The sequence below is a fragment of the Scyliorhinus torazame genome, chromosome 17 (genome assembly GCF_047496885.1).
Source record: "Scyliorhinus torazame isolate Kashiwa2021f chromosome 17, sScyTor2.1, whole genome shotgun sequence".
Classification (NCBI taxonomy): Eukaryota; Metazoa; Chordata; class Chondrichthyes; order Carcharhiniformes; family Scyliorhinidae; genus Scyliorhinus; species Scyliorhinus torazame.
The window spans coordinates 156,909,714-156,926,310 of NC_092723.1; the positions used below are offsets into that span (position 1 = coordinate 156,909,714).

Genomic DNA, 16,597 nt, shown 5'->3' on the forward strand with positions numbered 1-16,597 from the left:
CTCTCCCGCTCTCTCGCGCTCCGTCTCTCCCGCTCTCTCGCGCTCCGTCTCTCTCTCTCGCGCTCCGTCTCTCCCGCGCTCCGTCTCTCCCGCGCTCCGTCTCTCCCGCGCTCCGTCTCTCCCGCGCTCCGTCTCTCCCGCGCTCCGTCTCTCCCGCTCTCTCCCGCTCCGTCTCTCCCGCGCACCGTCTCTCCCGCTCCGTGTCTCCCGCTCCATCTCTCCCGCTCCGTCTCTCCCGCTCTCTCCCGCCATGTCTCTCCCGCTCCCTCGCGCTCCGTCTCTCCCGCTCCCTCGCGCTCCTTCTCTCCCGCTCCCTCACGCTCCGTCTCTCCCACTCTCTCGCGCTCCGTTTCTCCTGATCTCTCGCGCTCCGACTCTCCCGCTCTCTCGCGCTCCGTCTCTCCCGCTCTCTCGCGCTCCGTCTCTCCCGCTCACTCGCTCCGTCTCTCCCGCTCTCTCGCGCTCCGTCTCTCCCGCTCTCTCGCGCTCCGTCGCTCCCGCACTCTCGCGCTCCGTCGCTCCCGCACTCTCGCGCTCCGTCGCTCCCGCTCTCTCGCGCTCCGTCGCTCCCGCTCTCTCGCGCACCGTCTCTCCCGCTCGCTCGCGCACCGTCTCTCCCGCTCGCTCGCGCACCGTCTCTCCCGCTCGCTCGCGCACCGTCTCTCCCGCTCGCTCGCGCACCGTCTCTCCCGCTCGCTCGCGCTCCGTCTCTCCCGCTCGCTCGCGCTCCGTCTCTCCCGCTCCGTCTCTCCCGCTCTCTCCCGCTCCGTCTCTCCCGCTCCCTCCCTCTCCGTCTCTCCCGCTCCCTCCCGCTCCGTCTCTCCCGCTCCCTCCCGCTCCGTCTCTCCCGCTCCCTCCCGCTCCGTCTCTCCCGCTCCCTCGCGCTCCGTCTCTCCCGCTCTCTCGCGCTCCGTCTCTCCCGCACTCTCCCGCTCCGTCTCTCCCGCTCCCTCCCGCTCCGTCTCTCCCGCTCTCTCGCGCTCCGTCTCTCCCGCGCTCCGTCTCTCCCGCTATCTCGCGCTCCGTCTCTCCGTCTCTCTCGCGCTCCGTCTCTCTCGCGCTCCGTCTCTCTCGCGCTCCGTCTCTCTCGCGCTCCGTCTCTCTCGCGCTCCGTCTCTCTCGCGCTCCGTCTCTCTCGCGCTCCGTCTCTCCCGCGCTCGGTCTCTCCCGCTCTCTCGCGCTCCGTCTCTCCCGCTCTCTCGCGCTCCGTCTCTCCCGCTCTCTCGCGCTCCGTCTCTCTCGCGCTCCGTCTCTCTCGCGCTCCGACTCTCGCGCTCCGTCTCTCTCGCGCTCCGACTCTCGCGCTCCGTCTCTCGCGCTCCGTCTCTCGCGCTCCGTCTCTCGCGCTCCGTCTCTCGCGCTCCGTCTCTCGCGCTCCGTCTCTCGCGCTCCGTCTCTCGCGCTCCGTCTCTCGCGCTCCGTCTCTCGCGCTCCGTCTCTCGCGCTCCCTCACTCCCGCTCCCTCACTCCCGCTCCGCCTCTCAAGCTCCGTCTCTCAAGCTCCGTCTCTCCCGCTCTCTCGCGCTCCGTCTCTCCCGCTCTCTCGCGCTCCGTCTCTCCCACTCTCTCGCGCTCCGTCCCTCCCGCTCCGTCTCTCTCGCGCTCCGTCTCTCCCTCTCTCTCGCGCTCCCTCTCTCTCGCGCTCCCTCTCTCTCGCGCTCCCTCTCTCTCGCGCTCCCTCTCTCTCGCGCTCCCTCTCTCCCTCTCTTTGTCTCTTTTTCTGTCTCTATCTCTTCCTCTATCTCGGGTGGCACGGTGGTGCACTGGTTAGCACTGCTGCCGACTGTGCTGAGGACCCAGGTTCAAACCCGGCCCAGGGTCACTGTCTGTGTGGAGTTTCCACATTCTCCCCGTGTCTTCGTGGGTTTCGCCCCCAAAACCCAAAGATTTGCGCTCCGCCTCTCACACTCCGCTTCATGCGCTCCGCCTCTCCCGCTCTCTCGCACTCTGTCTCTCCTGTTCTCTCGCGCTCTGTCTCTCTGTCACTCGCGCTCTGTCTCTCCCGCTCATTCGCGCTACGTCTCTCCCGCTCTCTCGCGCTCAGTCTCTCCCGCTCTCTCGCGCTCCGTCTCTCCCGCGCTCCGTCTCTCCCGCGCTCCGTCTCTCCCGCGCTCCGTCTCTCCCGCTCTCTCCCGCTCCGTCTCTCCCGCGCACCGTCTCTCCCGCTCCGTGCCACCCGCTCCATCTCTCCCGCTCCGTCTCTCCCGCTCTCTCCCGCCATGTCTCTCCCGCTCCCTCGCGCTCCGTCTCTCCCGCTCCCTCGCGCTCCTTCTCTCCCGCTCCCTCACGCTCCGTCTCTCCCACTCTCTCGCGCTCCGTTTCTCCTGATCTCTCGCGCTCCGACTCTCCCGCTCTCTCGCGCTCCGTCTCTCCCGCTCTCTCGCGCTCCGTCTCTCCCGCTCTCTCGCGCTCCGTCTCTCCCGCTCACTCGCTCCGTCTCTCCCGCTCTCTCGCACTCCGTCTCTCCCGCTCTCTCGCGCTCCGTCGCTCCCCGCACTCTCGCGCTCCGTCGCTCCCGCTCTCTCGCGCTCCGTCGCTCCCGCTCTCTCGCGCTCCGTCTCTCCCGCTCTCTCGCGCTCCGTCTCTCGCGCTCCGTCTCTCCCGCTCTCTCGCGCTCCGTCTCTCCCGCTCTCTCGCGCTCCGTCTCTCCCGCTCTCTCGCGCTCCGTCTCTCCCGCTCTCTCGCGCTCCGTCTCTCCCGCTCTCTCGCGCTCCGTCTCTCCCGCTCTCTCGCGCTCCGTCTCTCCCGCTCTCTCGCGCTCCGTCTCTCCCGCTCTCTCGCGCTCCGTCTCTCCCGCTCTCTCGCGCTCCGTCTCTCCCGCTCTCTCGCGCTCCGTCTCTCCCGCTCTCTCCCGCTCCGTCTCTCTCGCGCTCCGTCTCTCCCGCGCTCCGTCTCTCCCGCGCTCCGTCTCTCCCGCGCTCCGTCTCTCCCGCTCTCTCCCGCTCCGTCTCTCCCGCGCACCGTCTCTCCCGCTCCGTGTCACCCGCTCCATCTCTCCCGCTCCGTCTCTCCCGCTCTCTCGCGCTCCGTCTCTCCCGCTCACTCGCTCCGTCTCTCCCGCTCTCTCGCGCTCCGTCTCTCCCGCTCTCTCGCGCTCCGTCGCTCCCGCTCTCTCGCGCTCCGTCGCTCCCGCTCTCTCGCGCTCCGTCGCTCCCGCACTCTCGCGCTCCGTCGCTCCCGCTCTCTCGCGCTCCGTCGCTCCCGCTCTCTCGCGCTCCGTCTCTCCCGCTCTCTCGCGCTCCGTCTCTCGCGCTCCATCTCTCCCGCTCTCGCGCTCCGTCTCTCCCGCTCTCTCGCGCTCCGTCTCTCCCGCTCTCTCGCGCTCCGTCTCTCCCTCTCTCTCGCGCTCCCTCTCTCTCGCGCGCTCCCTCTCTCTCGCGCGCTCCCTCTCTCTCTCGCGCTCCCTCTCTCTCGCGCGCTCCCTCTCTCTCGCGCGCGCCCTCTCTCTCTCGCGCTCCCTCTCTCTCGCGCGCCCTCTCTCTCGCGCTCCCTCTGTCTCGCGCTCCCTCTCTCTCGCGCTCCCTCTCTCTCGCGCGCCCTCTCTCTCGCGCGCCCTCTCTCTCGCGCGCCCTCTCTCTCGCGCGCCCTCTCTCTCGCGCGCCCTCTCTCTCGCGCGCCCTCTCTCTCGCGCGCCCTCTCTCTCGCGCTCCCTCTCTCTCGCGCTCCCTCTCTCTCGCGCTCCCTCTCTCTCGCGCTCCCTCTCTCTCGCGCTCCCTCTGTCGCGCGCGCCCTCTCTCTCGCGCGCGCCCTCTCTCTCGCGCGCGCCCTCTCTCTCGCGCGCGCCCTCTCTCTCGCGCGCGCCCTCTCTCTCGCGCGCGCCCTCTCTCTCGCGCGCGCCCTCTCTCTCGCGCGCGCCCTCTCTCTCGCGCGCGCCCTCTCTCTCGCGCGCGCCCTCTCTCTCGCGCGCGCCCTCTCTCTCGCGCGCGCCCTCTCTCTCGCGCGCGCCCTCTCTCTCGCGCGCGCCCTCTCTCTCGCGCGCGCCCTCTCTCTCGCGCGCGCCCTCTCTCTCGCGCGCGCCCTCTCTCTCTCGCGCGCCCTCTCTCTCTCGCGCGCCCTCTCTCTCGCGCGCCCTCTCTCTCGCGCTACTTCTCTCCCGCGCTTCCCGTCTCTCCCGCGCACTTCCCGTCTCTCCCGCGCACTTCCCGTCTCTCCCGCGCACTTCCCGTCTCTCCCGCACACTTCCTGTCTCTCCCGCTCACCCCGTATTCCTGTCTGTCTCGCTGCCTATCGGTCTACCTTTTGTTCTGGGCAAGTCTGACGGGATCCTGTTTGGTGTGTTTACTGATGATTTGGTTGTTCCTCTTTGTCAGGGAACATCGAGACCAGAAGCCAAGGCTGTTCCCAACAGGCTGGGCCCAGTAGCTGGACATTTCTTCTTCCCCTTAATCAGGAATTACGACAGGTAATATCTTTCAATAATATATTTTTCTCTCAATCTCGTCACGCCCAATTAAAAGATGTTTCCTCAAAGTGGTTCCAGAGCTTGGGATAGCGGCGCTGAGGACCCAGGTTTGAATCCCGGCCCTGAGTCACTGTCCGTGTGGAGTTTGCACATTCTCCCCATGTCTGCATGGGTTTCACCCCCACAACCGAAAGATGTGCAGGGTAGGTGGATTGGCCAAACTAAATTGCCACTTAATTGGGAAAAAAAATAAATTGGGTACTACTCTAAATATATATATTTAAAAAAGTGGTTCCTGAGCTAAGAACGTGTGTGTGTGTGTATGCAGCTCCCTTTTAATTTTTGAGGGTTCAATTTAACAATAATCCAGCAAACAAGCTTTCGTCTTAAACAAGATTGTAAGAGTCCTTCCTGTTTATTTCCTTTGTTCACATTTCTTTTATTTTACTTTTATTATTTTGGTCCATGGACCCACAATCAGAAGATTCAAAGTTGAAGCAGCTACTTGCCAGGTCACTGGCAAGGTTTTGTCTTTTGGAAGGGAGAAGCCAGGCTCTTTGGCACCAAGTGGATCTTAGGATCCAGGATTAGAGGGAATTGGTTCAATTGGTTAACTGGCAACCGGTGGGCTGGTCATAGAATCCATACAGTGCAGAAGGAGACCATTCAGCCCATCAAGTCTGCACCAACCCTCCGAAAGAACACCTAAGCCCATTTGCCCACCCTATCCCTGTAACGCTACCTAACCTTTGGACACTAAGGGGCCATTTAGCATGGCCAATCCACCCAACCCGCACATTTTTGGACTGTGGGAGGAAACCGGAGCACCTGGAGGAAACACACGCATCGGGGAGAACGTGCAAACTCCACACAGACTGTCACCCGAGGTTGGTTCTGCCTGACAATGGTCAGTGATTGGAACTGCGTGATGCTTTCTGAGAGAACTGGCAGAAGTGTTTAGACATTGGAAGCGAAAGAATCGCTCTCTCTCCCTTTCGCTCTCTCTCTCTCGCTTTCTCTTTTGTTCTTGCTCTCTCTCGCTCTCTCTCTTGCTTGCTGAAGTGAAAGAACTGCTCCTTGTTCTGAATGCAGTGAGTGCTTGCAGGGAAAATAGACAACCACCTCCAGGCTAGAAGGAAGAAGTACCAAAACAAAAGCCTGAACTTCATAAAGACATTAATTGGAAGTCATCACAGTGCATCAAAAACCTTTATTCTTTTATTTTTATTTTTATTCCCTTTCCACCAACCTTTCCCCTCTGTGTTGTGGGTGTGTGTGTGTGTGTGTATATATATTATATATAGAGTGAGGCAAGTTAAGAAGAGAGGTTTGAGAAAGAGGTAGTAGATAGTCAATTACATTTTCTGTCCATTTAATTTTTCCAATTAAGGGCAATTTAGCGTGGCCAATTCACCTACCCTGCACATTTTGGGTTGTGGGGGTGAGACCCCCGCAGACACGGAGAATGTGCAAACTCCACACGGGCAATGAGCTGGGGCCGGGATCGATCGCGGGTCCTCAGCACCGTGAAGCATCACTGTGCCACCCCTGTCCGTTGAATTAAAGTACTGTACATAATAAAAGGTAGCTAAAAGATTTTAAAGTTCAAAACCTGGTGACTTTAGTTTATTGGGTTCAACGAAGAACCTTGGGTATTTTAAATAAAACCTAATTTCACCCAAGTAGGGCTGGAGTTGACCACGCACTAGCCCAGGATGTCGTGACAAGATAACATTTAGTTTAATACAAAAATATTACTGAAAGTTATGTAGGTAAAAGTGATAAAGCTATTAAATAAAATACAGATACAAAGATCAAAAGTAAATAAAGGAAAAAAGATATTTAAAGCTGAGATTTCAAATCAGTCTGTGATTGCTTCAATTCCCTTTTTTTCAAAATGTAGGGGTTGAAATTTTAAATTTGGTTCAGCAGCTGCGATGGCTTCTGCAATCGACTCATTTGCCTTTTTCAGGAGGACTCAGCAGGTCAAGCAGATTTTTGGGATAGAGAAGATTTCTTATTCCTCATTAGTTCTGTAGTTAAGGGACTTGCAAAATTGCCTTGACACTTTCGCATGAACAGTAGTCAATTTCTTAATACCTTCCTCTTTTGGGGACTTCCGGTGGCAAAGTGCAAACCTCCCCTGTTGATGTCTCTTAAAGAATTCCTCCTGGGGGTTCTGAACAGAAAATGGCTGTTCCCCTCCAGACTTTAAAGAGTTCAACATTTAAAATGATTGCTATCTAAATTTTCAAGGAATCATTATTATTGTCACAAATAGGCCTCCATTAACACTGCAATGAAGTTACTGTGAAAATCCCCTAGTTGCCACACTCCGGCGCCTGTTCGGGAACACTGAGGGAGAATTCAGAATGTCCAAACACCAGGCAAAGGAGCTAATTACATTGAGAACCTTTGAAGACCCTTCCTGTCTCCTGTTCCCAAAGAAGTAAAAGGGTTTTTCACATCTTTTAGAAAGTTCAGTGGACCACCCCGGAGGGGACTTTGTATTTTTAGTGGCTCTTCCTAGCCAGCTTTCGAGAAATGAAAGTAACGAGGTTTGAGTTGAAAGATGCCATGTTGTCAGCCCATACTTTGTTTTTGAAAATAGCTTTTAAACTCAATGTAAAGGTTTGAAAACAGAAATGTAAGCTTCAAAATCAGAATTATATGTTTGTGACAATTTTCACAAACATTTATGGTCATAATTTTTTTTTTTAACATTTTGATTACCCAATTCATTTTTTTCAATTAAGGGGCAATTTAGCGTGGCCAATCCACCTACCCTGCACATCTTCGGGTTGTGGGGGCGAAACCCACGCAAACACGGGGAGAATGTGCAAACTCCACACAGATAGTGACCCAGAGCCGGGATCGAACCTGGGACCTCGACGCCGTGAAGCAGCAGTGCTAACCACTGCGCCACCATGCTGCCCCTTCATTTTCTTTTTTTAATTGATTACCTCCAATCACAATCCTCAAACACATCAACCGCATTAAGGAGAAACGACGGTTCCCTCCCCCACTCGGGTCTTTCCATTTCACACAACAAGAACAACCACATGTGCCTGAAACATACAACATCTCAGGGTAATAATAATCTTTATTAGTGTCACAAGTAGGTTTACATTAACACTGCAATGAAGTTACTGTGAAAAGCCCCTAGTCGCCACATTCCGGCGCCTGTTCGGGTATACTGAGGGAGAATTCAGAATGTCCAATTCACCCAACATCACATCTTTCGGGACTTGTGGGAGGAAACCGGAGCACCCGGATGAAGCCCACGCAGACACCGAGAGAACGTGCAGACTCCGCACAGACAGTGACCCAAGCCGGGAATCGAATTTGGGACCCTGGCGCTGTGAAGCAACAGTGCTAACCACTGTGCTACCATGCCGCCCTATTAATGCCAAGCTAGCAAAGCAGAGAGTGAGCGAAAACGTGGCTAGAACTGGAGGAGGACGGAGAGACCCCGACAGTGAAACTGAACAGAGTTTTCTCTGGTGCCCTGACCACAGCAGCCCCAGGTCTCGCAGTCAGACTCCGGCTCAGCTCCTTGTGAACCCAAAGATATGGACCTATTATAGGCCGGGTGTAGCGCACAATTACTTACGCGAGACGAGAAGCGATGAAGTCGATCTAGGCTTTATTAAGCGAGACTTGTCCCCAGCAGCTCAGCAACAGAATGAGGCTGCGGGGAGAAGCTCGGGCTCTTGTACTCCGCCTTCAGGGCGGAGCCAGAAGTCGGCAGATCCAACCAGGACCCGGGACCTGTCAGCCAATAGCCTCTCGGCTTCACAGGTACCACATTACCCCTAATACATACCACCACACCGAGGTTATTGCCCTGCAATGAAGACCTGCAGATTTGGACCTGTCCCCATGTTTGTGACTCTGAAAGTCTCTGACCATCAGCTCAGATTCTCAGGTCCTGCTGTGGTCCCTGGACCACACTGACCATTATATTAGCAGCTCCCTACCCCAGACCACACTGGCCACTGCTATATGCCCATCCCCCTCTCATCTCCCCCACACCCTCTTCCACACAGCCCAATGCCTTACCCTTCCAGGCTACATTGACCACTGCTTTATTCCCCCTCAGGCCACAGTCACCGTTCGACTTCCTGGCTGAACAGCCTCTGATGATGGGACGTCTGATTCACACACTGGCGATTCTGATGTACTTTTCAGTGAATGTCCCGGTGAGTGATGAACCTGGGAATACTGGTGGTGGGCTGCGCGGGACAAGGAGTGAAACACTACCACAGGAGTGAGTGTGGGGCACAGTTCTGGACTGTTCTGGTGCAGGATTAATGGGACAGTGTTCAGACATTCAAACAGAAGCACTTTGTAAGACCTTTTTCATATGAGTGGCAGAGCATCAGCAATGTGAGTAACTGGTGAATTTATCCTCCCCTAGATCGCTATCCACATGGGGAAAGCTCTGCTGGATTTCACCTGGGCTGTTCGGTATCACACAGATACGTAAGTAACTGCTTAGCTACCTATAACCTTGGTGCAAACCCTCTCTCTCCTGTAATTGTGCTTTTGCATGTTTTGCTGCTGTAGCCTCTCTTCAGTTGTGCTCTCTGATTTTTTTCACCTCACCTTCTCACAAGTCCCTGCTCTCCTTCACCCAACATCATTGTTCATGTGTGAGCAATGACGAGGAGTGCAGGCTACATAGTGAGCGATGCGACCCATGGCAGTCCGAATACTGCTCTGTATGAGCACTCCTCCAGTGGCCATTCGAATGGTGTCGTATCAGGACAGTCATTTGGCCGACATTACTTGCTGGTGGATTTTGAGATCAATGGTGCATGATCCCAGTGGAGATCTACGGAACAATGGAGTGAGGGGACGGGATGGGGGAGGGAGGTTTGTATCCATTGATGATATCCAGCTCGCATCTCCAGGAGCCTCTCCAGCTCTAGTCTGTATGTCACTACTGCTGAAGGCTGCTTTGAACACACTTGAGTAGAATGGGGGAATTCAGTTTTTGGTGTGTGGGCTAGGTTAGATGGGTCATTGTAGCAAAGTCCTGATGGTTTGAGCTGTGAGCTGTCAGCTTAGTTGCCTGTATTCGGGAGGGTATGTAACCCATTCTCAGGTCTCTCTTGTTACTCTCTCAGGTATGTGCGACAGGGTACACTATTTGCTGTCTCCTCGATATTACTGAGTGTTCCTAGTCACATCCTCCTGACCGAAGTTCCAGACGAACTCCTGGAAATGAGATCCTGGCTTGCAGGTGAGTCCTCAACAGAGTTCCAGGGAATGCAGAAAATTAGACACTGACCTTCCTGCTCAGGGACATGGCCTGAGCCCAGGCCACACCTGCTGGATGTGTATGGGTGGGTTTTTCTCAATCAATGTCCTAAAGCTGAACTGCCCTAATAGAATTGCTGTGCAACCGCACTATGCAGGTGCTGCTCTGGGGGATAGAGGTCCCTCGAGTTGGGGATTATCTAGACATATCTCTCTGCAGGTCCACAGGCTGATTACATGGAAGAGGGAACTGGCTTCCCTTCATCAAAGGATCTGAAGGGGTCCAACTGGTGAGAAGTATAGAAAGCCTAACATGCTGAGTGCTGTCTTATAGGTCCCCAATGAAATGAGCTTTGAGCTTAGTTGCTGCACTCATGGCTGGGATTTTCCCTGTGTGCCTTACCCCCTGGGGTGTGAGGTGTACCCTGAGTGGGAACACCCAGTTCTGTGTGTACAGCAGTGTTTGACTTCCAGCGCTGCAGTCTAACCTGAGGATGTTACTCTCTCGCCAGATGTTGCTGAGAATGATCCAGATGAAGGTTGCCGCAAGTCAGCCTTGCAAAGCTTGCTGCTACTGGAAAACTTCAAGAAGAAACTTGGTCTTTTCGCAGAATAATTGCAGAGCTCAAGCCCAGACCCATAAATGGAGAAACCTGTAAACTGCAGAAGACACTTCCTCGTGATCACGAACTGGGGTGTGAGACACCGTCTGAGATGGCCTTGGACAGGACACGTCATCGGCAATGCAGGGACAGGAGGGGGAGATAAACTGATTTCCTTTGAGGCTGACATGGGTGAGAGAAGTCTGAACCCATAATGATTTATCCTCCATGTTTGGTTGTACTTACAGAACAGTTAGCTCAAGGGGCTTTAATGCAGTGTTAAACTGTCAATAGAAAAGTAGATCATGGTCTCAAAGTCTCACATCTAACGCGTCTATGCACACTTGCGGACTTGTTAATTTTCTAACTTGGAGATGCAGTCATCTGTAATCATAGAGTGTCTCTGAGAACCTACATATACCCTATCTTTGTTTCTGATTCTTGTTGGGGTGTGTCTCTGTGACCCCCTGGGGACTGGCCACTTGGTGTCAACAGGCTGCTCAACATGGAAGTGAGTCATTGCTGTTCCTGATCCCGATGGCCACGTGTGACTTCAGGCAGGAATAGAGCAACAAGGAGTGGGGAAACCTGCCCAAACCAGAAAGACTGGGATAAATGGTAGCATACCTGATCTACCACCGTGGGAACCTGTGACTTTCTAGTTTGTAACGATGAGCACCACACAACATGATATATATTTAATCCACTGCAGCAGTGACTATCTGTGTACGTTAACAAATACTGTAACGGTGAGAAAGACCCTTTCCTTCTGCTAATGATTTGTTCAGTTTTATCCATGTGACCTGTCTTCAGGGCCAAAATAAATTTATCAAATTGTGTAAGCTGAGTTGTACACTCCAGAAGTCTCATATTTCCTCCCCTTGGTCTGAACTAGTGACTGTCTCTTGGGGGAGGGGGCACAGGGGCCTCTGTGCCAAAGTGGGGAAAATTGGACAGAAAAACTCCCCATGTTCTCCCAGCGCCAACACGTATTGCAGCAGATAAGTGTGCGCCGTATCGAGGTCCAATCTGCTTTCAGATTCCGGGAAATAATTCTTGTGCCGATCAACACAGTCTGTGATTTCTTGTCATTCTAAAATAAATTATACTTTTTCCTCAGTCACCAGCTGGAATTTTGTTGTGTTGCACAGCTTTTATTTTGTACCTTATTGAGTAGGGGTAATGAGAAGGGTTACCTACTCTCTCTGTCTCACTAGTAAAGCTGATAATTGCCTCTTTCAATGCTGGGCTTGGTCCTTCTGCAGCTTTTAATTTTGCCTCCTCTACCTCCCATCTCTACTGAAACTGTAGATCACCTGGTAGGCAACCTTGTAGCTGTCCATTCATGTGGAAATTTAGACAGTGTCAGGGTCCTTCCTGTTTATTCCCTTATTTATTTTGCCACTCGTTTTTGATCCGTTGATGATTAATGGACATGTCTCTTTCAGGCAAGTAGCCTGTATCTATAATTCAAACAAAATAATCCACAAATTACAGGGAAGAACTTTGCTAGTCTATGCTGTTTGAACATAAACTGCAGACTTGCCGGCACTAGGGCAGCACGGTGGGGCATTGGTTAGCACTGGTGCCTCATGACACCAAAGTCCCAGGTTCGATCCTGGCTCTGGGTCACTGTCCGTGAGCACATTTTACCCATGATGGCGTGGGTTTCGTCCCCACAACCCAAAGATGTGCAGGGTAGGTGGATTGGCCATGCTAAATTTCCCCTTAATTGGAAAAAGTGAATTGGGTACTCTAAATTTATTTTTAAAAGACTTGCCGGCACCAGTGAGAGAGATGGGGTTGGGACTCGGTTTGATTGATTGGCTGGTGGCCAATGAATTGGCCCACAAGGCTGTGATGTGTCTGGCAACAGGTGGTGATTGGATCCTATCAGGCTGGAATGCCTTTCTTTCTAATAAGCCTGCTGTGAGGGCTATCTCTCCCCAGAAAAGCTGCGAGTACTGCATTTCTTTTTTTAAAAATAATTTTTATTAAAAGTTTTCATAAAGTATCAATAACAAAATGAGAAAGAAAAAAGAACCCAACAGGGTTAAGTACAATACACAATCTAAAAAAGCAACCGCCCAAACCCCTCCCCCCCCCCCCCCCCCCCGTACATAAATAATAAATTAACATTAACACCCCGACTTAACGCAACAGGTGTATACACCCCCTCAGACACTCCAGTGTAAATAACATAAACAAAAATAAAGTAAACCCCCCCCGAGCTGCTGCTGCCATTGACCAATGTCTATCGTTCTGCCAGAAAGTCTAAGAACGGTTGCCACCGCCTAAAGAACCCTTGTACCGACCCGCTCAAGGCGAATTTCACCCCCTCCAATTTAATGAACCCTGCCATATAGCTGATCCAGGATTCCACGCTTGGGGGCCTCGCATCTTTCCACTGAAGGAGAATCCTTCGCCGGGCTACCAGGGACGCAAAGGCCAGAATTCCGGCCTCTTTTGCCTCCTGCACCCTCGGCTCCTCTGCCACCCCAAATATTGCGAGCCCCCAGCCCGGTCTGACCCTGGATCCTACCACCCTCGACACCGTCCTCGCTACGCCCTTCCAAAATTCCTCCAGCACTGGGCACGCCAGGAACATATGGGTGTGATTTGCTGGGCTCCCTGAACACCTAACACACCTGTCCTCACCCCCAAAGAACCGGCTCATCCTTGTCCCGGTCATGTGTGCCCTGTGCAGCATCTTAAACTGTATGAGGCTGAGCCTCGCGCACGAAGAGGAAGAATTCACCCTCCCTAGGGCATCTGACCACGTCCTCTCTTCGATCTCCTCTCCCAACTCCTCCTCCCACTTACCTTTCAACTCCACCACCGAGGCCTCTTCCTCCTCCTGCATCACCTGGTAAGTTTCCGAGATCTTCCCCACTCCCACCCACCTCCCCGAGAGCACCCTGTCCTGTACTGTGTGTGGTAGTAGCCGAAAACCCTCCACCTGTTCTTCCTGGGGCGAACCGGTGGTTCCCCCGTAATGGGGTCCACGCTGAGGCCCCAACTTCCCCCCTATGCTGCCTCCACTGCCCCCAAATTTTGAGGGCCGCCACCACCACCGGGCTCGTGGTATACCTCCTTGGAGGGAGCGGCAGCGGTGCCGTTGCCAGTGCCCTCAGATTCGTACCCACACAAGATGCCGTCTCCAGCCTCTTTCATGCAGCCCCCTCCATCACCCACTTGCACACCATCATCACATTGGCGGCCCAGTAGTACCCACAGAGGTTGGGCAGCGCCAGCCCCCCCCATATCTCTACTCCGCTCCAGGAACACCCTTCTCACCCTCGGAGCTCCTCGCGCCCATACAAACCCCATTATACTCCTGTTAACCCGCCTGACAAAAGCCTTCGGGATAAACACTGGGAGGCACTGGAACAGGAACAAAAACCTTGGGAGCACCGTCATTTTGATTGACTGCACCCTACCCGCCAAGGACAGCGGCAATGCGTCCCACCTCTTGAACTCCTCCTCCATTTGCTCCACCAGCCTTGTAAAGTTAAGCCTGTGCAGGGCCCCCCAGCTCCTGGCCACCTGGACCCCCAAATATCTGAAGCTCCTCTCCGCCCTTTTTAGTGGGAGCTCGCCAATCCCCCTCTCCTGGTCCCCTAGCTGAACTACGAACAGCTCACTCTTCCCCATATTGAGCTTTTACCCCGAAAAGTCCCCGAATTCCCTAAGGATCCTCATTACCTCTGGCATTCATCCCACCGGGTCTGCCACATACAGCAGCAGGTCGTCCGCATAAAGCGACACCCTATGTTCCTCCCCACCTCGCACCAACCCCCTCCAGTTCCTCGACTCTCTCAGTGCCATAGCCAGGGGTTCAATCGCCAGTGCGAAGAGCAGGGGTGACAGGGGACACCCCTGTCTCGTCCCTCGGTGCAAACGAATGTACTCGGACCTCCTCCTATTTGTGGCCACACTCGCCATCGGGACCTCATACAACAGCCTAACCCACCTGACAAACCCCACCCCAAACCCGAACCTCTTCAGCACCTCCCACAGGTACCCCCACTCTACCTATCGAAGGCTTTCTCAGCGTCCATCGCCACCACTATCTCCGCCTCCCCCTCTCTCGCCGGCATCATGATAACGTTCAAAAGCCTCCGCACATTCGCGTTCAACTGTCTCCCCTTCACAAACTCCGCCTGGTCTTCATGGATGATCTGCGGCACACAATCCTCAATCCTCGTGGCTAAGACCTTCGCCAGCACCTTGGCATCTACATTTAGCAAGGAAATCGGTCTGTAAGACCCACATTGCAGGGGATCCTTGTCCCGCTTCAGGATCAAGGTGATCAGTGCCCTGGACATCGTCGCGGGTAAAGCCCCACCCTCCCTTGCCTCATTAAAGGTCCTAACTAACAGCGGGCCCAACAGGTCCATATATTTTTTTATAGAACTCGACCGGGAAACCGTCTGGCCCCGGTGCCTTCCCCGCCTGCATGCTTCCTATCCCTTTGATCAGTTCCTCCAGCCCAATCAGGGCCCCCAGTCTCGCCACCAGTCCCTCTTACACCTTTGGAAACTACAATTGGTCCAGGAAACGGCCCATCCCTCCCTCCTCCCATGGGGGCTCGGATCGGTACAATTCCTCGTAGAAGTCCGTGAAGACCCCATTGATGCCAACCCCACTCCGCACCACGCTCCCTCCCCTGCCCTTAACTCCCCCGATCTCCCTAGCTGCGCCCCGCTTCCGAAGCTGATGCGCCAGCATCCGGCTTGCCTTTTCCCCATACTCGTAGACTGCCCGCCTGGGCCTTCCTCCACTGCACCTCCGCCTTCCTGGTGGTCACCAGGTCGAATTCGGCCTGGAGGCTGCGCCTCTTCCTCAACAATCCTTCCTCAGGCTCTTCCGCATACCTCCTGTCTACCCTCACCATCTCCCCACCAGCCTCTCCCTCTCCCCCCACTCCTTGTGGGCCCTAATGGAGATCAGTTCTCCCCTCACCACCGCCTTCAGTGCCTCCCATACCATCCCCACTCGGACCTCCTTGTTGGTCTCCAAGTACCTCGCTATACTTCCTCGGACCCGCTCGCTCACCTCCTCGTCCGCCAACAGCCCCACCTCCAAGCGCCACAGTGGGCGCTGGTCCCTCTCCTCCCCATCTCCAAGTCCACCCAATGCGGGGCGTGGTCTGAAATGGCTATTGCCGAATACTCGGTATCCTCTACTCTCGCTATCAGCGCCCTACTCAAAATGAAAAAGTCGATTCGAGAATAAGCCTTATGGACATGTGAGAATAATGAAAATTCCCTAGCCCCCGGCCTTGCAAATCTCCAAGGGTCCACCCCTCCCATTTGGTCCATAAATCCCCTCAGCACTCTTGCCGCCGCCGGCTTCCTACCCATCCTAGACCTGGAGCAATCCAGTGCCGGATCCAACGCCGTGTTAAAGTCTCCCCCATTATCAGGCCCCCCACTTCCAAGTCTGGGATCCGACCCAACATACGCCGCATAAAACCCGCATCGTCCCAGTTCGGAGCATACACATTGACCAGTTCCGCCCTCTCTCCCTGCAACTTACCACTTACCATTATGTACCTACCGCTATTATCTGCCACAATGCTCGACGCCTCGAATTACACGTTCTTTCCCACCAAGATCGCCACCCCTCGATTTTTGGCACCTAGCCCCGAGTGAAACACCTGACCTACCCACCCTTTCCTCAGTCGTACCTGGTCTGCCACCTTCAGGTGTGTCTCCTGGAGCATAACCACATCCGCCTTGAGCCCCTTCAGGTGCGCGAACACGCGGGCCCGCTTAACCGGCCCATTCAGTCCCCTTACATTCCAGGTTATCAGCCGGATCAGGGGGCTACCCACCCCCCTCCCCTGCCGACTAGCCATGACCCCTCCTCAGCCAGCCACGCGCCCGCACCCCACACCCGGCCCGTTCCCCACAGCGGCATACCCCCGTCTCGACCCCCCCCCCCCACTCGCTCCAGCTCCTCCTTGACCTTAGCAGCAGCAACTCGATCCCCTCCCCCCACCCCCCCGCCTAGGACCCATCCTAGCTGGTTTACTCCCCCCATTGCACTTCCGCAAGTCAGCTGACTCCTGCTGACTCTGGCCACTCCCGCCTCCCCTTCGACTCCTCCCATTGTGTGGCACACCCTCCTCTCCAGCTCCCCATCCACTGGCTCTCCCCCTCCCCCCTCCGTTCTAAGCGCGGGATACAATCCTCGCTCCCACCCCCCCCCCCAGTCTTCGGCGCAGGAAGAAAGCCTGCGCTCTCCATCTACCAGGCCCCGCCACCAACCAAAACAGTGCCCAACCCGCCCCATCCACCCTTCCCAACCCGAAAGAGAAAAA

The 16,597-nt window shown here is 55.3% G+C and overlaps 1 protein-coding gene across 1 annotated transcript in view; it reads left to right on the forward strand.

The window, feature by feature from the left end:
* telo2 (TEL2, telomere maintenance 2, homolog (S. cerevisiae)) overlaps positions 1-11,392 on the forward strand; it is a 41,494-nt gene extending 30,102 nt beyond the window's left edge. The window contains 5 exon segments of the mRNA XM_072481378.1: positions 4,311-4,402; positions 8,505-8,604; positions 8,823-8,887; positions 9,535-9,650; positions 10,180-11,392. Coding sequence (XP_072337479.1) covers positions 4,311-4,402; positions 8,505-8,604; positions 8,823-8,887; positions 9,535-9,650; positions 10,180-10,283 — 477 coding nt within the window. The 3' untranslated portion in view covers positions 10,284-11,392.
* The last annotated feature ends 5,205 nt before the right edge of the window (positions 11,393-16,597 follow it).